The following is a 16,223-nucleotide window of genomic DNA, read 5'->3' as shown; positions in this document are numbered from 1 at the left end:
AACCTCTTGCATGTCTAATTCTGTCTTGGCATCTGCTTCTCAGAGGATATAAACTATCATAATGCCACTAGGGAAATGAGACCTTAGCTATTAAGGAAATGGTAGAGTATGAAGACACAGACCTTGAACCCGCCTTTCTGTACTGGATCTCTAGAAACGGTTGGTACAATGTTTACATTGTTGTCTGAAAATCCCAGCCCACAACTTATTATTCTTGCTACCCTAAAAAAGGGGAAGTGCTAGCAAAAGAAAATGAAAATAGAGGAATCACTTCCTCTAACTGCTCTTTCACTTTTTTTTTCTATTTACAGCTTCTATTATTACTGAAGCTGTAGTTCATTGTATGGTATGGTATTCTGCAAATTTATATCACTTGGCATCTGAGGAAACACATTCCTGTTACTAGAAAACCCCTCAAAAGTGTGTGCCCTAAAGGACTAAGAGCATAATCTTAATTCATATAAAGGGGAGAATTTTGTTACTGCCTAATCAATTCTTTGAGAAGAGAAACAGAGTTAGGAATCTTGTACAGTATTCTGATCTCATCTTTGCTATTAACTTTTGAATACATCTCTAGAATTCCTGAAACCATATCATACTTAACTAGAAAATAGGGGTAAAGATATTTATTCTCTACAGCTAAAGAAAGACATTTGCCCAGATGGATCTTTTATGTAATAACTATACTTGATGATGTGTGTGTGTGTGTGTGTGTGTGTGTGTGTGTGTGTGTGTGTGTGTGTGTGTGTGTGATATAGGAAAGGCTTTGTAAATTATAAAATGCCACATAGATCTGAGTTTTTATGATGGTGATGATCATTAGGGATCTTCTTTGGCATAGCTTCTGATATATGACACATGTATGTACCTTTAGAGAAGCAGGAAGTTGATTTAGCTCCTTGTACTAGTCCACTAGGGCTACCATAATAAAATACCACCGACTGGGTGGCTTAAACAGAAATTTATTCTCTCATAGTTCTTGAGGCTAGAAGTCCAAAACAAGGTGCTGGAAGAATTGGCTTCTCCACAGGTTTCCCTCCTTGGCTTGTAGACAGCCATTTTCTTGCCATATTTTCACACGGCTTTTTCTCTGAGCAGACACACCCACATGTCTCTTCCTCTTCCTATGAGGACACCAGTCATATTGGATTAGGGCCCAACCCTTATGACCTTGTTTAACCATAACTACCTCTTTAAGGGTCCTATCTTCAAATGCAGTCACATTGGGAGTTAGGGCTTCACCATATGATTTGGGGGAGGGCATATCATTAAGTTACTAACACTAATCATTAAGTACATTTAAGGCCATTCTGGGGCCTACTCAATACTGCCCTAATCCTTCTAAGGATAATGTGGTTCCTAGACCTCCTGCATCAGGATCACTTGAGGTACTTGGTAGAAATGCAGATTCCACAGCCCCATCTTGGGTTTACTCAGAATCTTTGAGGTTGGGGTTCAGCAGTCTGTGTTTTTATCATCTGGATAAAAGTTATCTAGATGATTTTCATGTACCCAAGTTTAATAATTACCAGTACAATGGCAAGCACTTAGAAACTTTGGAGTCACACTGCCTGTGCTCAAATCCTAGCTCCAACAATTACTAGCTGAGTAATCTTTGCCAAATTAATTTCTCTGTGCCTCAATTTCCCCATATGTGAAATGGGTATTGTTATTACTACCTTCAGGTTGTTGTGAGGATTAGAGATAGGGGATTAGGGATCTGATACGCTCCATGTGCTTCATAATTGTTAAATTTTTATCATTCTTCAATTTTATGTTTTTATCAAATAGTGGATCCATGAACACTTTCTTCACTTTTATGCTTTTTTCTTCCTTGCAATGCCCTCCTCTCTCATCTCTAAACCCTAATCATCTTTTAAGGTGGACTTTAAATCTGCTCACTTCATGTTACATTTCCTAATCCCCATTGCAATCTTGCTACCTTTTAGTGTATTCCTGTTTGCATTATAATTATTCATAAATGCCTTGTTTCCCACTGGCCCTTGAAAAATGCTCCCATCCCCAAACACACACACACACACACACACACACACACACACACACACACACCACATTCTTTGAGGGTGCCTAGAACAGGGCTTAAATTAATAACTATTTGCTGTTCTGCTTATGAAATGTGTATCTCCTAGGCCTTTCTCTTGCCTTTTGAGATGGTCTGCACTCCGTCTATGGAGTGTGTATCTATTTTTACTTTGAACTAAACATCCACCCCCACGCCTCGTGGCCTCTCTGGCCTCCTGAGATGGTGGACACATGGTCTATAGAGTATGCATCTCTCTGAATAAATCTACCTTTGCTCAAAGACAAACAAACAGAAAAAACAAAGCAAACAAACAAAAAACTATCTGCTAAAAGGAATCAAAGGAGATCTATTTTTTCAGGCTGAAGATTTGGTTTAATTCTTTGCAAAATTCACTATCTTTATGCCCGTGATATATTACAAGAAGTAGCTCACGATTTAGGGTCTGGTATGTACAGGAAAGCTGGAAACAGAATTTTGACAACTGTAAATGTTTGCAGGGAATGAACCTAACATTTTCTCAATTCTCATATCCCAGTAATCAAATAGAAGTGGACCCTTTGGTTCTCATAATGAATATGTGGCCAGAGAAACTGCTTGCAATATAGCTCTGGAAGAGTAAAGAACCTGAGAACAAGGTTGATGAAGGATGAAGGAATTTTGATTGTAGAGAAACTTGGAGCCTACAGTTTATTTTGAAACTATTTTTAGTAAAGATTTAGTCAGGTTCATTCCTATGAAGGTCTGGATATGTCTGGTCTATTTTATAGTACAATAAAACCTCATGGTTTCCTGGTTGGCTGGTATTTGTTTAAAGAGAGTGGGTTGCTGGTCCAGACAGCATTTTGAGAGGTTATAACGAGAGGAAATCTGATGTGAACCTTTTCACCTGTAAAAAGGAGGGATCTAAGGAATAAAATCTGCCATATCCTTGACGTTTACTGGTTAAAAAAACAAAAACAGAAACAAAAACATAGTTTTGATTTGTTTAAAGTTTTGTTCATATTTGAGTGGATGTTAATCATCCTTTCAAATATGATTACACATCCCAAAAAGACAGTATTAAAATCTTGAATTTATATAAGGGTTCTTGTTATTTTTCACAGTTTGCACTTACATTTAATATAGTTACCAAAGCACCAAACCATGCTAGAGAGTTGTCACTGGGAACAGGCCAAGCATAATTCTACTGAAGTTAGGTGAACTGGAGCACTACAGGAAATCTTGGTTATTTAGCAGGAAAAGGATGTTAAATACACTTGTTTTGTCTGAATTATCTGGCCAGATTTTTTTTAATGCTTTAAATGTACAAATTTATGTCTTGCTTTTCAATGGATCTAGTGGCTTATTTACTATTTCCAGAGCTGGTGAAAGTATTGTGATTTTAAACAAAGAATGTTAAATAAGACCACTTAAATGATCTTATCATCTAAGTCTTGTGAAAAAAAGGAATTCTCACTGACTTCAAAGGGATATAAGGGAAAAATAATCAGACTAAGAGTGTAGTACTCAATAAAGCTAGATAATAACTGCTTAGTTTAAAAAAAAACTCTCAGAGCTATGTCAGATGTTTGTTTCTGTATGATACAGAATCTGTAAACTCACTGTCTTATTTTTGATTCCTCATTTGTAGGACACCGCAATCAATACCAAATAAGAGCTAGTTTATAATACCTATTTATAAAAATGTAAGGAAGCCTGCTGGTAAAGCATTAAAGGGAATCTCTTATTATTATTATTTTTCACATAGGAGAAAAAGGTGTGTGTGGTCTTTATATTGTATCAGTAAGCTATTTAAATTATATTTTTAGCTAAAACTAACAGAGACAGTAATGAAACTAAAGGTAAAGCTTCTTCTTGGCTAAACTTTCTAGAATGAAACTCTTCTTATGTCAACATAAATATTTATTTATTCCTCAATCCACTGTTCCACGTAAGGTCAATGACTTCCTGTGGATACTTTCTTGTCTTCATCGTTTTAGAACGCAGCATTTTATGGTTTTTGTCTCCCTTATTGAAACTTCCTTATTTTGGTACAGGATACCTCTCTTGCCTGATTGTCTAATTTTGCCACTTCCTTTTCAGTCATCTTTTTGAGCAATTATTTTGCACCTTGTCCCTTATATGTTGGCACTACTCAGTGTTCAAACACTGATCCTTTTCTTACACTCTATACTCTCCTGAGAGGTGTCCCATTTCCCTCCCAGGGTTCCATTCTGTCTGTATGCTCCAGGCTTCCCAACTGTCTCTCGAGTCCAGACTATTCTCCTGAGCTTCAGACTCATATATCCAACTGTCAAGAAATATCTCCACTTGGATTCAATCTGTTCAAAGTGAAACTCCTAATTACTACTCTCAGTGATTTCTCTCGTACTTCTTCTCCTGGTTAATGGCTTCAAGATAGTGTAGTCCTCTAAGCTAGACCTAGGGAAAACTCTTTGCATGCCCCTTTCCCCTCTGTGGAACTGATCAGAAAGTTCTGTAGTTGCTTTCTACTAATTTCAGTCTTTCCTTTCCAAATTTACTGCCATTGCCTTACAGAGCTTTATCTCGTATTTTGCGTATTATAAGGGTTTCTCAAATGATTCTCCTGGCTTTGGTCTCACAGTCCACCGAACTATTCTTCACACAGCACCAGCATCGAGATTTGAAACACACAACTAAGACTGGTCATGCCAAAAAAAAAAAAAACAAAACCAAAAAACAAAAACGATCACGCCTGTTCCCTGCTTAAGAAGCTTTAATCGTTCCTTATCACTCACAGAGTAAATTCCAGGCTCCACAGGAATGGCCTCTAGACCTTCCCAGGATCTAACACCTACGTATCCAGCTTCATTTCTCCATGCCCATCTTCCCTCCAATCCAAATACCTACCTGGTTACTATTCCAGAAGTGTCCATGCTGTTTCATGCCGCCATGTCTTTGCACATACTGCTCTGTGTGAATGCTCTACCTTCTCCCTGCCTACCTGGGAAACCTCTGTTTGTTCTTTGATACTCAGGCTAGAATCTTTTCATCTGCGAACTCCTCTGCATCTGGCCACTGTACTTGGTAAGAGCAATATTAGAGTATTTCATACTGTGCTGCACTTGTTTACATATTTCCTCCTCTACCAAACTGAGAGCAGGAACTATATCTTATTCATATTTGTACTTTTAGTATCTAGGGCAATGCTTGCCACATGCTGAATGAATGAATAAACTTTTGCAGACATAAATATTTTCTTGTCTTCACTGTTTTATACTATTATGGATGAACTTGGTTGTTAAGGGTTGATTTTTTTCTGTTTCTACATGTTACCACTGATAGGCCCTAAATCAACATCTTTTCAGAAGAATGAGATCTAAGATATGTTGACCCATAAAATTATGATAATATGTAGTCATTCCTTTAAAAATTAGTGTATTAATTTTTTTTTTGCATTTATAGTACACATTTAGAATAGGCCATAAAAATCCCTGTAGCATTTGCCTTGTCTTGAAAGAGAGCTGCTAATTTATCGATTCGATGGTGTAGTTGGGGAGACAAAGTTTTAGTTGAACGAAATAATATTGAAAGCAAGCCTTGAAAACAAGTTGAACAGATGATATAACTTGGGGGATCTTCTTGGAAAAAGTCGGAATTGATAGAATCCTGCAAAGTCCTGAAAGGACAAATAACGTTAAGGAAGAGGATAGGATTTAAGAAAAATAAATTAAATTTACAATGACTGAGGATCTAGTCATTGTTAGTCATTTTATGTATTAATTTAATCCGTAACAATGACTCTATGAGGTGGATACTGTTATCCCATTTTGTAGATGAGGTCAGTAACATGACACAGTAAGTAATCTCCAAGGTTAGGCAGCTACAAAGTGGTAACTAGATCTGACTGACGCTAAAGTTTCCTTCTTCACAGCATGCTGCTCTGGCTTTCAAATAAAGTTCCTAGAGCCGCCCTGCTGCTGTGTGTAGCTTAGTAACACACACAAAGACACATTATTTGCTTCTATTTGCAGTGATCATATGTAGGTGGCTCACTTAACAGTAATAATTTTACTTCCAATCCCAATGCTCATTTAAAAAAATTTACTAATGAATAGTTTCACATTTATTGATGATGCAAGATAATGAGTTAGATGACTTTTTTTGAGCCTCTCTGAGGAAACAACATGAATACATTTTAAGTAGGTTTAGTGGAGAATGCGTAATTCTAAATTTTTCTTTGGTGTGCTCCACTGTTGGCTCCATTTGGAATCCAGAAATGACTGCTGTCTCGCGTAAAAGGCAGTTTGCTCTTGCTGCCTCCTGTACATTGCTTAGCCTGGCAGTTTGTCACTCTCCTGGGCAAGAATCCAGCTTGTGGTAGTGAGGTGGTTTTGTGGCAGAACTCCACAATTAACCACAAGTTCAGTGTCAACGGTAGGCTGCCACCGTCGTGGCTGTGATCCTTCAGATCTGCTGGGACAGCCAGAGCTGAAGAAACTAGCGCTTGTCTAAGGAGGGAACAGGAAACTTGGAAAGAGTTTGCATTGCTGTTTATTGTTCAAGATTTGGGCTTTAGGTTTGATACAAAAAAATCCAGGAAATTTCAGATTAACAGTTATAGGTTTAATACTTTTACCAGTTGTTTTTGGTAAAAATAGAATGGATTTGTGTCACAGATAAAATTGTTGCTCTGAAAACTAGAAATAGAAAAAGGAAAATTCTTGAACTAGTAGAATATATTCTTTCATAGCAAAAGAAATATAAGTACCATTACTTGAATCAAAAAAAAAAAAAAAAATTCACCCACACATCTCTTAAACATTTACTTTATATTGGAAAAATTAAATCAAACATAAATATATATATGATGTTTTCTATAAATCTAAGAGGAAGTGTTCTTTTTACTGATTTGGGGCAAATGGATGTTAAGAAAACATTTTTCAGTAACAATATGGAATCTTTTTAATCATTTATTAAAGTTTCAATCAAAATTCATCCGCTAATAAAGAAAAAACCAAATAAACCAAAGGACATACAACTAAAAAATCTTATTTAAGTTTTTTGAGATATATAAATGCAGTTCAAAAAACATTTGAGCATAAACTGAGTTCTTATGCATGGCATGGAGACTGAATAAGACAGAATTCTCGTGTTTGAAGAGTATATTGAAGACGTTGCCATGTAAATAAACAAATGTAACAGAACATGAACTTTTGTGTAACAAATAGTAGCAATAAAGTCCGGTTCTGTGTTAGGGCCATACCATCTCTCTGGCCTCCTCATTCCTTACACTTTTGTTCTTTGCCCCTTCATACCTTAATGCTCCAGCCATAAAATTCCTGAAATTATCTAAATGCACCATTCCTCCAAATTTTTACACTTGCTTCCTTTCCCCAGATTATCTTTTCTCCCTACTTTATTTAGGTAATTTCCACCCTTCTTTCAATACTGAGCCTAGAAATCTTTCTCTGATTCCTCAAGAACATTATTGCTTACCCAATACGCCACTTTTGGTCTGGGTTAGGTGTGCCTCCTCTGGGCTCTCAGAGTACACGGAGCTTGCTTACATCCACATCACAGCTCCTATTACACTGAGCTCTAGTAGTCTTTTTACTTTTCTAGCTTTCACCGTGTACCCTTAAGGGCAGGAACGACATCTTTCCTCTTTGTATCCTTGACAGCTAGCACAGTGCCCAGCACAATGCCCAGCAAAATGCCTGGCACTTAATAAACACTGAATAAATGAATTAATGCATTCATTAAGGGAGAAAGGTTAAATGCTGGCCAAGGGGAGTGGTGCACAGAACTGAGGAAGTAAAAGAAGTGAGGGATTAAATATAGAAATGAGAGAGGGGAGGTGAACAGAGGGGAGAGTGAGAAAGACAGCTATCCAGACAGACATTGGGGAGAGAACTGGAACTGGTAGAGAAGGAGAAACAAATCGTGAAAGCAAGCTGAGGCAACCACACAGTAGGGATGTGATGGAGCAGGACCCTACGGGCTTTCCTGGGACAGACCCTTCCTCTGTATGCTCTGCTTTAGCACCTCTCTGAAGTACCTAGGTTAACAGTATCTGGTGCAGAGTTCCTGAGTTGTTTTACTGATGTGAAACACCCCCCACCAAACAGAAGATGTTAACTATTTGATGACCTTGAGCATATAGCCTCCAGGCCTCCTGGAGCCTAAGGATTGATAATGTTAACCCCTGTGACACCGCCCTCTTACCTCACCATCAATCAAACAGAATTGTGCACGAGCTGATCACATAACCCTTGCCACCTCCCCACCCTCACCCACCTGCGTTTAAAAATGCTTTGCTGAAACCCTTAGTGGGAGTTCAGGATTTTACAGCACAAGCCACCTGGCCGCCTTGTATTGGCGCCTTTATGCTATAAACGGGGCACTTTTCCTTAACCACAACCCAGTGTCAGTAGACCGGCTTTACTGTGAGCCAGAGGACTCAAGTTTGGTTCAGGAACTGGGAGATTATGGAAAATAATGATTCTCTCCTTCTTTAATAGTTCTGAAGCATTGTTCCCAACAGTTTTTATCATGTACTCTCCTGTGCTCTTTAATGGTCTATGTGTAAAGGCCCTACCTCCACGTAAAGCTGCAGCTTGAGGAAACCTCTAAAGAAGTTCATAGTTTTTTAATGTTCTAAATGGCATCTAGCACAGTGCTCTGCCTAAAAGGGGACACTCAATAAATACTCTCTGTGATGAACTAAAGAGAAACTCAAAGTGAGGTTCAGATTCTGATGTGAGTATTAGCTGGCAGGAAAATAGGTATTATTAACACACTCTGGCAACAGAGTTGCCAGTGCACATTGAAAACAGAGTGATCATTTCTCTATCAGAGAAAAGCCAGTCTTTTTCTATTTTGGTTTTTTTTTTTTTTTTTCATTCTCAAAGGTAAGTTTGTAAATGGTAATTCTTTCATTCAAAACCTTTTAAAGTTTTCATGACTCTTAAGGAATGGCTCTAGTTTTGGAATTTGGAATCTCAATGATACTGCTTCATTTACTGGCTACTCCTGAAAGTTTCTTTGATATTAATTTTTTTTCAGACTGCTTTATATCATTATCCCTGAGGAATTCGGGCTGCTTTATTACTGAATTCTGAAAAATTACGTTTTATTTATTTTTTCTTTATATTTTTACTGAGTAATATTTTACAATATTGTGTCAAATTCTAGTGTAGAGCACAACTTTTCAGTCATACATGAACATGTATATGTTCATTGTCACATTTTTTTTTCTGTATGAGCTACCACAAGATCTTGTATATTTTCCCCTGTGCTATACAGTATAATCTTGTTTATCTATTCTGCATTTTAAAATCCCAGTCTGTCCCTTCCCACCCCCCGCCCTCTTGGCAACCACAAGTTTGTATTCTATGTCTATGAGTCTGTTTCTGTTTTGTTTTATTTATTTATTTTTTAGATTCCTCATATAAGCGATCTCATATGGTATTTTTCTTTCTCTTTCTGGCTTACTTCACTTAGAATGACATTCTCCAGGAACATCCATGTTGCTGCAAATGGCGTTATGTTGTCGGGTTTTGTGGCTGAATAGTATTCCATCGTATAAATATACCTCATCTTCTTTATTCAGTCATCTGTTGATGGACATCTAGGCTGCTTCCATATCTTGACTATTGTAAATAGTGCTGCTATGAACATTGGGGCGCAGGTGTCATTTTGAAGTAGGGTTCCTACTGGATATATGCCCAGGAGCGGGATTCCTGGGTCATACGGTAAGACTATTCCTAGTCTTTTGAGGAATCTCCATACTGTTTTCCACAGTGGCTTTCCTTGCTTCCGTCTCCCACTCTTAATGATTTAGATATCTTCTTTTACAATTTTGTGTTTATTCTTTTTGTAATTCATGGCAGTTATCTCCTTTCCAGTTATGAGTTTCTCATTTCTCCTGCTTCTTTTCTATTTAGAGTAGACTTGTCAATATTTCTTTTAGCATGGGTTTAGTGTTGCTAAACTCTTTCAGTTTTTGCTTGTCTGTGATGAAAATTATGTTTTAGAAAGAGCACTCAGTTCTAAGCATTTTCTAAAATCCAGTTCAAATCCATTTGTTATGGTCTACTCCAGAGGTTTTAAATCTGTGTCTTTTCTCTTTCTTTCTTTTTCTTAAATTTATTTTTTCTTCCCCTCCCTCCCTCTTCTTTTTCCTTTCTTCTCTCTTTCTCTCCTTCTTTCCTTTCTTTTGGACCAAGGGTTCCAAAGGGGAGCTTCAGGTCAGAGTAGGAGGTGTCAGACCTGCAGTGTGCAGGCTCTGGGCTGGGACATCTCCACTTCAATAAGAGCAGTCTGCTTTTATTTGCATAACATTTCTTTTGAAAAATGTTTGAAAACAAAAATTGAGACATGACAATGCAGAATGAGAACAGAAATAAAAAGCTCTTAGAGAACTGGTAACCTTTATTCCCTGCTTTACAACTGCTCTTAGCAAATCTCTAGAGGCTGCTCCATAAATCAAGCTGTGGAGTCAGATCCCCCAGGAGGAGTCACTTGATAATGGGACAGTGATAATGACTGGACAGAGTTCTATCCCTCATCCATCCACCTTTACCACCATTTCCCACTTATATTCCATGACAATAATTATAATAGGGTCTATTGTAGTGACTAAAATCCATTTAAAAATATTTAATTTGAAAGGGAATTTCTAGGAATATTGCTCTAGAAATGGATTTTCTTACATCTGGATTTTAGAGTTTAGGAAATAAGCCTATCTTCTTAAAAAAAAAAAAAGATCAAAGCACAAGGTATAAGGATGGGGAGTTAAACTTATTAGAAGACAGGGCAGGTGGGGAGGAGTTTCTGAGACCTAACATGATGCCCATCTGGTATTTCAGCTTCTTTGAGGGTGAAGGTTTAAGGAGAAAAAAAGGTGGAGGCGGGGGCGGGGGGGAGCGGAATTCACAGAGATGGCAATTTCCAATCCAGCAATGGTGAGAACCAGAGGTCCAGACAAAGAAGTGAGTATTCTAACAGTTGGGCTGAGCCAGGTAATGGGACATCTCAATTGGTGCTTGTAAGGTTAGACAGGTGGGCAGGCAATGGCATCTAGAAGGTCCATCAATGGGGTCTTTAGCCAGTAAACTAGTGTTTAGAGACAGAGTTTTTGGTCTTGTGACTAGAAAGACCTTGGCAGGATTTTAGTTCTTTCAAACTTAATTGAGGCATTGGCAACTTGTTGGTGTGGGTACTTAAAATGGAGAATAATCGTATAATCTGGGGCACATGGGAAAACTAGGTTTTTGGATCTTGAGGGCGAGGACCTCATGATCGGAATAGAGAAACCAACAATGGGTTGCATTGCACCAGAATGACTCGGGAGCTGGATGGTAAGTACTAGGATCCCACATCAGGGATCATCAAACTGGGAGAATGATTCTAGTGGAGAGCTCATGGGTCAAGATGTGAGGAAAGGCAAAGTTAGGTAAAATGAAGCTGGAGTTGAGTGTTGAGAAAACTAAAAGGTGTGACTTTAGCTCTTTTTTTTTTTTTTTTCCACAATAGATAATGGTTATACATTCTTGAACCTAAAGACAAAAGCCAAGTAACTATCGGTTGTTTAACTCTGGCAAAAGAATAACTAAATAATTTGAACTCTAAGACATGCAGCCTACTGATAATCTCTGACGAAGATTGTAAACAGAGAAGGGAGTTGCTATAAACATAGCTAGCTGATTCTTTTTGTACATATTTTTAGTTGAATAAACTGACAGTCTTTGGTCATGTCCTTACATTTTACTTTAGAATCCTCTCAGGTGCTAGGGTTGGTGTCTACAGGGATGCATTCCAACTATAGGTTATTGAAAGAGTTGGACTTTTACCTTCATGAAGTCCTGGGAAGACAGCTCAGAGGAGAACTGGGTTATATGAGGAGGGCTTTGAATTTTATTTTCCAGATAATAGTCCTTGGATACAAATCCTTATATTTTTGTCAACATTGAGAGTTCGCTTTACTTTGATGGTATAAACAATTCAAAGTTTACTCTGGGCAATCCTTGGATCCTAGAAATGCCTATATATTTTTGGTATATAGAAATCGCAGCTTTTTAAGACCAGAAGGGACTTTAAAAGTCATCAAAATTAAATTGCTTCACTTTACAATTGAGAACACTGAGGCCTGTAAAAATAATGTGACTTGCTTAATGCTAGGGCATGAAAGGATGGGCCAGGACTAGAAACTATGAAATGGATTTCTAGTCCACTACTATTTCCACTACCATGCTTTTCCTGCCATAGACAACAACCCAAGCTTTTAAAGCAAACAGCTTTATTTATTTACGTATTTGTTAACAACTTTAATCTGAATTTGTTTTAATTTTCAAAGCAATTTATTATTTCCCATGAAAAGTTATAATGGGCATTTCAGTGATGCTGATACTAGTCTGACATGCTCTTCTATACAAGCTCAAAATGTATCCATCGAAATGTATTTTTAATCTTTGACTGGTAGTGATGAGTTCTGTTTATTTTTAAATATATTTAAAAGTATATTTGCTGAGTTCTGTTGAAATGAGATTAAAAAAAAAAATTCAATTGTCATGGTGGAAAAAAGACCCCAGGGATTTTTATCTTTTAGGGCAAGCATTTGAGTAATCAATTTGAAAACTCTATTAAATATTTTTTCTTTTATCCAAGAGGCAGACAAGGAAAGGGAATTCTGATCTTTTTTTCATCTTGGTCAAATCCTTGTGCCATTTTCTTCGTGATTTCTGCTATGCATGTGAACTATGATCATATACGAAAATGGTCTGTTTTTAGGTCATGGCTGTGGGCAGAGATTAATTGGTGAAAAATGGGCCTGTTTGTGGGATTTACCACACAGTAAGGTTTCACATCTCCCTGGAAAAATGTGGAATTAGCTTTTTGAGAAATGCAGGCCTGTCATGAGGTTGAAGGGAGAATTTTGGTGGAGGGAAACAGTTCACTAAGGCAGTTATGATTGGTTAGATTCCAGAGCAGTCCCTTTGGTACAGCAAAGTTCTTCCCGCTTTCAAGTCAGTGTTTCCTACATGTAGCTGGTTTCACCAGTAATTCACAGATAGCATCTTACTTGGCTTCTTTCATGGCCAACTGATCCAAACTGGGCAATGGTCTTGGAGAGAACTCCTAATCCTCCCATCCCCGCTCTCTAGAACATGTAGTTACAGTGCAAGAGCCTTCAGTGTGGAAAGAAATTTTCGACAACAGATTTTCTGTTTGTTAAGCGGGATACAGATGTGAACCAGTGGATAGGTTTGGTATGGGTGTGAAGCGGAGGATGGGATGGTAGTTACTCCCTTATGAAGAAGGTTCTTGAGGAAGATAAGCTCGGTAATACCTACTAGGATAATTGCAGAGAGCGCTCCACGTGCATGCTTTCCCTAAAAGCCACTGCAAGGGCCTGCTGCGTGGCCCAAGAATCTACACTGCCGCTGAGGACAGACCTAGCTACAGCGATCAAGGTTTCTTCACCATGACTTTGGCCGTGGCTGGCCCTGACCAGGTCACAGCTTGGCTCGGAAAGTCGGAGGGCCCACCCTAAAGTGGGATGAGGGTAGAGGCGGGACTTGCCGCCTCCCCTGTCAACTCGGTTTCCCTACTAGGCAGTCTCTTCGGGGACCACAAACGCCCTCTTTCCCCAAGCCCCCAGTGGTGACGTGCCGGAGAGTGGCTGGGGTCTGTAACTTACCCCCAAAGGGAACCTGTGCGCCTGGGGTCCCAGGGTGATCGACTTGCCCCCTTCCAGCCGAAAATGACCCCGCTCGTCTCTCCCAGCCCGGGCCCTTTGGGTGGCCGCTGTCGCGCTCTCCCCTGCCCCGGCGCGCTTAGTCATCGGGGGTCCCGGCTCGCGTCCCGGCCGGCGGCCGGCTGGGCAAGAGGCGGCGCCGGTGGCGGCGGGACCGGACGGGGCGCGGGCGCGCGCGCGGACGGCGGGCGGGGCGCGCGCCCGGCCAGGGCAGCCGCGGGGGAGGAGCGCCCGCCCGCCCGCCGCTCGCGCGCCCAACGGACCAGCCTGGGGCCGTGAGGTAACTGTTGCAGCCCGCGGGAGCTGGGAGGCGACGCCGAGGCTCCAGTCCCGAGAAGTGTCTGAGGGAAAAGGAGGGGGTCCGGGGGCAGCGGTCCCGGAGAGAAGCCCCTTCCGCCCCTCTCCTCAGCCAGCATGTCCCGGACCCCGCTACTCCTCTGCCGGCGCGGCGGGGACCCCGGGCCGCGGCGGCGGGCGCAGCCCTGACGCGCTGCCTAGCCAGGGGGTGCCTCCAGCGTGGGGGCCAGTAGGGAGGGAGCGCGAGAGGCCGCTGCGATCCGAGCGGGGCGTGCCGAGCCCCCGCGGCCACCCCAGGTCCGGGCCATGAGGAGGGACGAGAGAGACGCCAAAGCCATGCGGTACCCGCAGCCGCCGGACGAGGCCGGCTCGCCCCCCGAGAGTCTGAGGAACGGATACGTAAAGGGCTGCGTGAGCCCCCTGCGGCAGGACCCTCCGCGCGGCTTCTTCTTCCACCTCTGCCGCTTCTGCAACTTGGAGTTGCTGCTGCCGCCGCCGGCCTCCCCCCAGCAGCCGGGGCGCGGCTCTCCCTTCTCCCGGGCGCGCCTCTCGCTGGGCGCCCTGGCCGCCTTTGTCCTCGCCCTGCTGCTCGGCTCGGGGCCCGAAGGCTGGGCTGCCGGGGCGGCCCGACTGCAGACCCTGCTGAGCGTCTGCTCGCACAGCCTCAGCCCCCTCTTCAGCATCGCCTGTGCCTTCTTCTTCTTCACCTGCTTCCTGAACCGGACCAAGCGGGGCCCCGGGCCGGGCAGGAGCGGCGGCGGCGGCTCCTGGTGGCTGCTGGCGCTGCCCGCCTGCTGTTACCTAGGGGACTTCTTGGTGGGGCAGTGGGGGTCTTGGCCTTGGGGGAACGGAGACTCAGGGGCGCTGGCCTCGCGCACACCCCCGGCAGTGGCAGGCAGGTTGTTCTTGGTGCTGAGCTGCGTGGGCTTGCTGACGCTCGCGCAGCCGGGGAGGCTCCGACACAGCATCCCGGTGCTGCTCTTCTCCAGCTTCGTCTGGTGGGTCTCCTTCACCAGCCTTGGGGCGCTGCCTTCTGTCCTCCGTCCTCTGCTGTCCTGCCTGGTGGGGGGCGTCGGCTGCCTGCTGGCCCTGGGGTTGGATCACTTCTTTCAAATCAGGGAAGCTCCCCATCATCCTCGGTTGTCCAGTACCGCGGAAGATAAAGTGCCTGTGATTAGACCCCGAAGGAGGTCCAGCTGCGTGTCGTTTGGAGAAACTTCAGCCAGTTACTCTGGCAGTTGCAAAATGTTCAGGAGACCTTCATTGCCTTGCATTTCGAGAGAACAGGTATGTTACCAGAAGACAAGGTTTGGTAAGGAAGGGAGTGCTGTTTTATCGCTTCAGTTGAGATGAATTACTGTTTGAAAGCATGTTAACTTCCAGGGTGGGGAAAAAAAAAGTTTTATTCTGGAAAGAATTCTTAAAATACAGGAGGCTTTAAAAAAAACTTTTTAAAGAGTTTGTGCAATTTATGCGTTCTCAGAAGAATGAGGTGAATTATTTGAAGTTTAGTAGATTGACTATTCCCACTTTGGCACTGTCTGATGTGTATCTTTCTGGTGCCATTTATGTTGCTGTTTCAGTGATGTCTCAGCTAAGATAACATACATGAATTTTAATCAGTGTGCTTTCATTATTCTTGATAATTGAGAGGACAAATCTGAGATCTTGAAAAGAAAACAGTGATGAGTTTTTGGAACGGAACTTGTTAATTTAGATGAAAAGACTGTTTGGAATAATTTTAAGAGATTTCTCCCCTCATCCTCCACCCCAAATTTCAGCAGCGTAGGCTAATATAATCCTTTACAGACTAACTCGTGGTCCTGTGTGTTTGTCGCATAATTAGGAGAATGTTGTAACAATTTAACCTTTAAACTTAGTAATGCTTGGAAATATGCCAAAAACATTTACAATTTCTTTTCCTGTGGGTTTACATGTTTTTGTTTTATAAAGGAATTGAAATCATCATCAGGGAAAGCATTTGTATCTTTATATAGCCTAGGGAACTCTTACCTGTTCTACATCAGGAAGAAACTCCCCAAGTATAGCTACTATTTCACTGAGCATTTACTAAGGGCAAAATGCTTTATGTATATGATCTTAAATCTTCACAAGAACCCTATATGGTAGGTGACATTAACCTCAATTCAGAGATGAGCA

At 41.4% G+C, this 16,223-nt stretch overlaps 2 protein-coding genes across 2 annotated transcripts in view; one reads left to right on the top strand and one right to left on the bottom strand.

Moving 5' to 3' along the window:
* Positions 1-5,491: 5,491 nt before the first annotated feature.
* Positions 5,492-14,371, bottom strand: LOC116666674 (atherin-like). The gene is made up of 3 exons (XM_032490505.1): positions 14,266-14,371; positions 13,710-14,167; positions 5,492-5,684 (listed from the first exon to the last, which is right to left on the bottom strand). Exons 1-3 carry the CDS (start codon positions 14,369-14,371, stop codon positions 5,574-5,576), a joined length of 675 nt encoding a protein of 224 aa, XP_032346396.1. The 3' UTR covers positions 5,492-5,573.
* Positions 14,024-16,223, top strand: part of PDE3B (phosphodiesterase 3B) — a 130,127-nt gene continuing 127,927 nt past the window's right edge. Inside the window, 1 exon segment of the mRNA XM_032488971.1 lies at positions 14,024-15,350. Coding sequence (XP_032344862.1) covers positions 14,370-15,350 — 981 coding nt within the window. The 5' untranslated portion in view covers positions 14,024-14,369.

Source organism: Camelus ferus, chromosome 10 (assembly GCF_009834535.1).
Source record: "Camelus ferus isolate YT-003-E chromosome 10, BCGSAC_Cfer_1.0, whole genome shotgun sequence".
Taxonomy (NCBI): Eukaryota; Metazoa; Chordata; class Mammalia; order Artiodactyla; family Camelidae; genus Camelus; species Camelus ferus.
Note: the sequence above shows the minus strand (reverse complement) of the source record. Positions and strands in the feature narration are given on the sequence as shown.